Genomic DNA, 4284 nt, shown 5'->3' on the forward strand with positions numbered 1-4284 from the left:
TTGGACTGGTTTCCAAATTTCCACACTATCTCTTTTAGCCACCTACGGCTCCTCCCCCTTCCCCAAGCCGGGTAGCGACTCGCCCCGTACAGGAGGCCAACATCTCTCCCGGCTTTCCCTTTCCTTCTCTGGACCTCACAAAAAGAAGAAGAAGAAGCACCTTTAAAAGAACCCCTTCTCAGCCGCCCCCCCCCCCCCTTTTTTTTTTTTGGCTGTTTCTCTTTCCTTCTTTTTACCGGGGAGAACGTAGTTGGAACAATTTATTACCCAACTCAATAGACGCTTTACACACGCGCCAAATTACAGCCGCCATTGCTCACCTTCTCTTGTCTTACCGAGATGCCGAGCAACTGAAACGGTAGTTGACAATCCCCTACAAAGGCCGATGCTTTAGAAAAGGACACAGTTGAATCTAATATGGCAATTACCTGGCCTGCTATCGTAATGATGAAGTGAAATAAACGAAATAAGAGGAAGCAAAAACTGAAGGTCAGTTATGGCGGCGTCCATGCACAGCTGCTGCAAAGCGTCTATAGAATAAAAGACCTGAAACGGTCATCGATTTTTTTATTTTTTATTTTCACGAATTGACCGACATTATTAGAACACCTTATTGTCCACACTTCAGCGTTCACCGATTAACAGCCACATCGTGTATCAGTGTTTTTCGACATGTGCGATAGTCAGCCCTACATTCTATCCACACCTCCTAAACAACAAGGCCTATATAGTGCTCAATTTTCAACGTCACGCAAGAGAGGCGATATACGGAGCACAGAATAAGCTCAAGCCCCAGCCGAACGCTGCCGCAGTAGCCCTCGAGTCCAATACGCCTACTCCGCAAAAAAAAAAAAAAAAAAAAAAAAAGCTCTAGCACTAGATTGCAGCGGACACTATGCCCGATGGAGCCAACCAAGCGGCGTCAAAAGTATATCGTGTTCTAAGCGCGGCTTTACCTCCGGTACGTGACGATCGAAAATCCGGCACTATACCACCTCGCTACATAGGGGGTGTCGATTCAACTCATCGGCCACGCGACACAAACAACAGCCCAGCAGTTTCCTAGACCGACCCCGGCAAGGACGTCCCACCAGCCGTGTAGCCCCTCCAGGACCCTGATGACAGCTACCGCGTGACTGGCCGTCAGCAAGACAGCCACCAGCGTCACCCGTATCCACTTCGAGGCCACGGCGTCCCCTCTTCGAACCACGTAAGCGACAATATAGGTCCCCGTGTAGCAGGCCGCGGCGGTGTGTCCCGACGGAAAGGAAAGTCCCGCCTTGGACACCGCATCCGGCGAACCCGCGCAGAAGTAGTCCTTGATCACGCGAGACTTGTTGGTGGTCTCCTCATCGTCAGACCGCTGCATCCTGTGGATGCCGAACTTGATGTGCTGACGCGGCTCGTCGTCGGTAGCTCGAGCAGTCTCTGGACGCCATTGGAGTCGGCCGGAAGTACGAGGTAACTTCAGATGGTGTAAAATGCGCCTGGTCGAGCGGCCACGATTCTCCTCGCGAGCGATAAGGTGCCCTTCTTCCTGCCAACGTCTTCTATCCTTGCCCGCGCTGCTTGCTAGGCTGGGAGTATTGTCAAATGCGTATTCTACAGTGTCACTGGAACCGCGCAACAAGGGTCCAGCACCGTCCCTTTCGGTGACTAAGGGCGTTACAAATCTTTTATCGATGATTTTGTCGACAGTCGCCGCTGGGGCGTTGGATTGCCCGGGGGACCAGTGATCCGTCGTATGTCGCCCCAGAAGCTTAGAGGTCGAAGTGTTGCGCCAAATTTCTTGCGCCCCGAACCTGTCTTGGTTTAAAAGACGTCGACTTCTATTGGTATTTATTAAAAAGCCCAATCCCGAATTGTTCAGAAAAGAGGCACGTATATTAGCGCCGTACTCCAAAAGGCTACTGGTGCTTCCGTTGTTCTGGGCAGAGGGACCCGGACGCATGCTGTGCTGCACCGAGTCGAAGCCTTCCACAGGGTGCGATAGCCTATATTCCACTGAAGGATGGGTGCTTCCAGTGTCCTGAGCTAGGTGTTCAGCTTCTTGCATCGAAGACCTTAAGGGTCCACTGTACCTAACGAAAAGACTCCGGAGTGCTTCTTCAGATGTGGAAGTCAGGGTTGCACTGTAGACAACTACGGAAGGTTTTATGCTCAAATTGTGCTGAGCCGAGAAGCTAGAGCGTGTCCCGACTGCCGCCCCAGAAGGTCTCCGACTGTCATTCGTACGTGGCAAAGAACTGAAAACGGTACTGTACACCACTACGGAAGAGACGAACCTTGCCTCGCGCCGGGCAGGCGGTCTTGTACGGCTCGGTGTGATGACTTTCCGATTTTCTGCCTCCAGCATGGCGTCCGCGTCAGCCTCTTTTCGAACGAATAAATTGACCGAGGAAACGTTATCAGCCTCGATGACTTCCCCGGTGCAGACCAAAAGCGTCCCGCTCGGCGTCTTCGCCGCCGGTTTGCACGAGTCGATGAAGTGTGGTCGCTTGGAGTTGACCGTGAACTTGACCATATGCACCGCGATGTTGAGTATGAACAGGCAAAGCACGTAACGTCTCAGGATCCGGCCGAGCCAGTAGGCCCGGTCTAGTACAGGCGCGGCTCGACGGACTTCAAGTACGGCGATGGTGAAGGTTGCTACGGCGATGACGACTGCAATGAAGGATGGCGTATTGAGGACCTCCTTGCCGTACACCGCCTGGAGCGATGGGTCGTCGCAACGGAACGGCGTCAACGACGGGTAGAGGATAAAGTCCAGAGTGAGGGCGACGTTGAGGACGGCACAGAAGAACAAGACGAATGCGCGCCCGACGTCCGCCGGAGTCGCCATCGGCACGAGTGCTCGGAAGAAGGTCCCAAAGACTGGCAGCTCGGGCGGAGGCGGACTCTCCTGGAGCCTGCGCTGCACTCCGTCGACGGCGTCCAAACCGGGAAGCTTCAGTTCCAAACCGGGAGGCTTGACTTCTCGCGCGGGAAGCATGATGTCCTGAAGGCGAACAAAGGAACCCGTCATCGCGCTTTTTGAATAATTATCTTGCACGATTGTTGACGCGATAGGACATATACGAAATGCGAACCACAGGTGGAGGCGAGGCGGTACTTCGAGACAGCCGCGGTCGACAAGGCACAGTCAATGTGAGCCCGTTCTCTTCGAAAAGTCATGCTTTGCACATCACGCGGTGACCCTACAACTGACATGCGTGATGGACCGAATGACTATCAGCATTGAAGGTATTTAGATTTTCTAAACTGTTCCCTGCGCATGTTGAGTTGCCACTAGCCCGCATGAGCACGTCGTTTTCGGGGGTTACTTGGTTCCAGAATGATACTATTTCCAGCTGACATCATATCTTGTTGATTGGCGACTGCACGTGACTGAGCTTAACGCTCGGTCACATAAGAACTGTAAGACTCCCAGCGAAAAGTGGTCAGGATACACCCGCAATACGAAATGCAAGGCGCGGCTTGTACCGGTGTCGATCGATGCACTACGGTGGCAGACAGCAGCGGTGCCAACACCGGAGCTGGCGTTTATGCTAAGCCTCCGTATTTTGCGGATTTTTCTATAGTCTGCGGAGATCGAGGCCACGAAAGGACCAGACATGGGCCCCTCGAGAACGGACGGGCATGGAACAGCGAAAGGTCAAGGCGTTATCTCCAGCTCGTCCAACTGTGAGACAGTAAAGTTTTAGTGTACCGCACGCAAAAGCTTCGCGTACGCAAATAAATTGCGGGTCGAGACTGCGCATGTGCAGAACGCAATAGAAGGGTTATCGTACTGCGCACGCACGCAACGCTGTGGATTTTGCTCTGCACCTCTTCGCGCAGTTCATCACCAAAAAAAAAAAACTATAAAAAAATTAATAAATCGCCGTCTATCTTTTTTTTTTTTTTTTTCTGCACGAGACATTAGTAAGTCATGGATTTCTTCCCGAGATACCATTGATAAAACGAGCCGTTTCCACGGGACGATTGACGTATGCGGCGTAACCGTATACTTGGCTACGCACTCGCGCTTGACCAGGCAGCTGCGGCGTGGCTTAATTTGAAATAAAATAATTGGAAACGTTTTCATACTCAATATTCCTTTTGAGGAGTATGGTGGCGCTCTAAGCACGCAGAATTCCGCGGCTCTGGCAAATTGAATCAAGATCATGCGAGATGTTCACTCGGCAACGTTTACGGAACGCTCAACTGAAATCGGCCCAAGCACCGTATACTTTTTAGCGTGCGCTATCCTATTGCGTACGCAAGAGCCGGCAACGCTATACT

At 52.1% G+C, this 4284-nt stretch overlaps 1 protein-coding gene across 1 annotated transcript; it reads right to left on the bottom strand.

Moving 5' to 3' along the window:
• Positions 1-880: 880 nt before the first annotated feature.
• Positions 881-3092, bottom strand: LOC8050884. The gene has a single exon (XM_029973148.4). The coding sequence runs from the start codon at positions 3023-3025 to the stop codon at positions 1019-1021; it is 2007 nt and encodes a 668-aa protein (XP_029829008.2). The 5' UTR covers positions 3026-3092; the 3' UTR covers positions 881-1018.
• Between the last annotated feature and the right edge of the window lie 1192 nt (positions 3093-4284).

The sequence above is a fragment of the Ixodes scapularis genome, unplaced genomic scaffold (assembly GCF_016920785.2).
Source record: "Ixodes scapularis isolate PalLabHiFi unplaced genomic scaffold, ASM1692078v2 PGA_scaffold8__174_contigs__length_109621045, whole genome shotgun sequence".
NCBI lineage: Eukaryota > Metazoa > Arthropoda > Arachnida > Ixodida > Ixodidae > Ixodes > Ixodes scapularis.

What these genes read in the sequence shown, in the direction of transcription:
- LOC8050884 (XM_029973148.4), bottom strand. Translation starts at nt 3,025, where the DNA reads ATGACGGGTTCCTTTGTTCGCCTTCAGGACATCATGCTTCCCGCGCGA.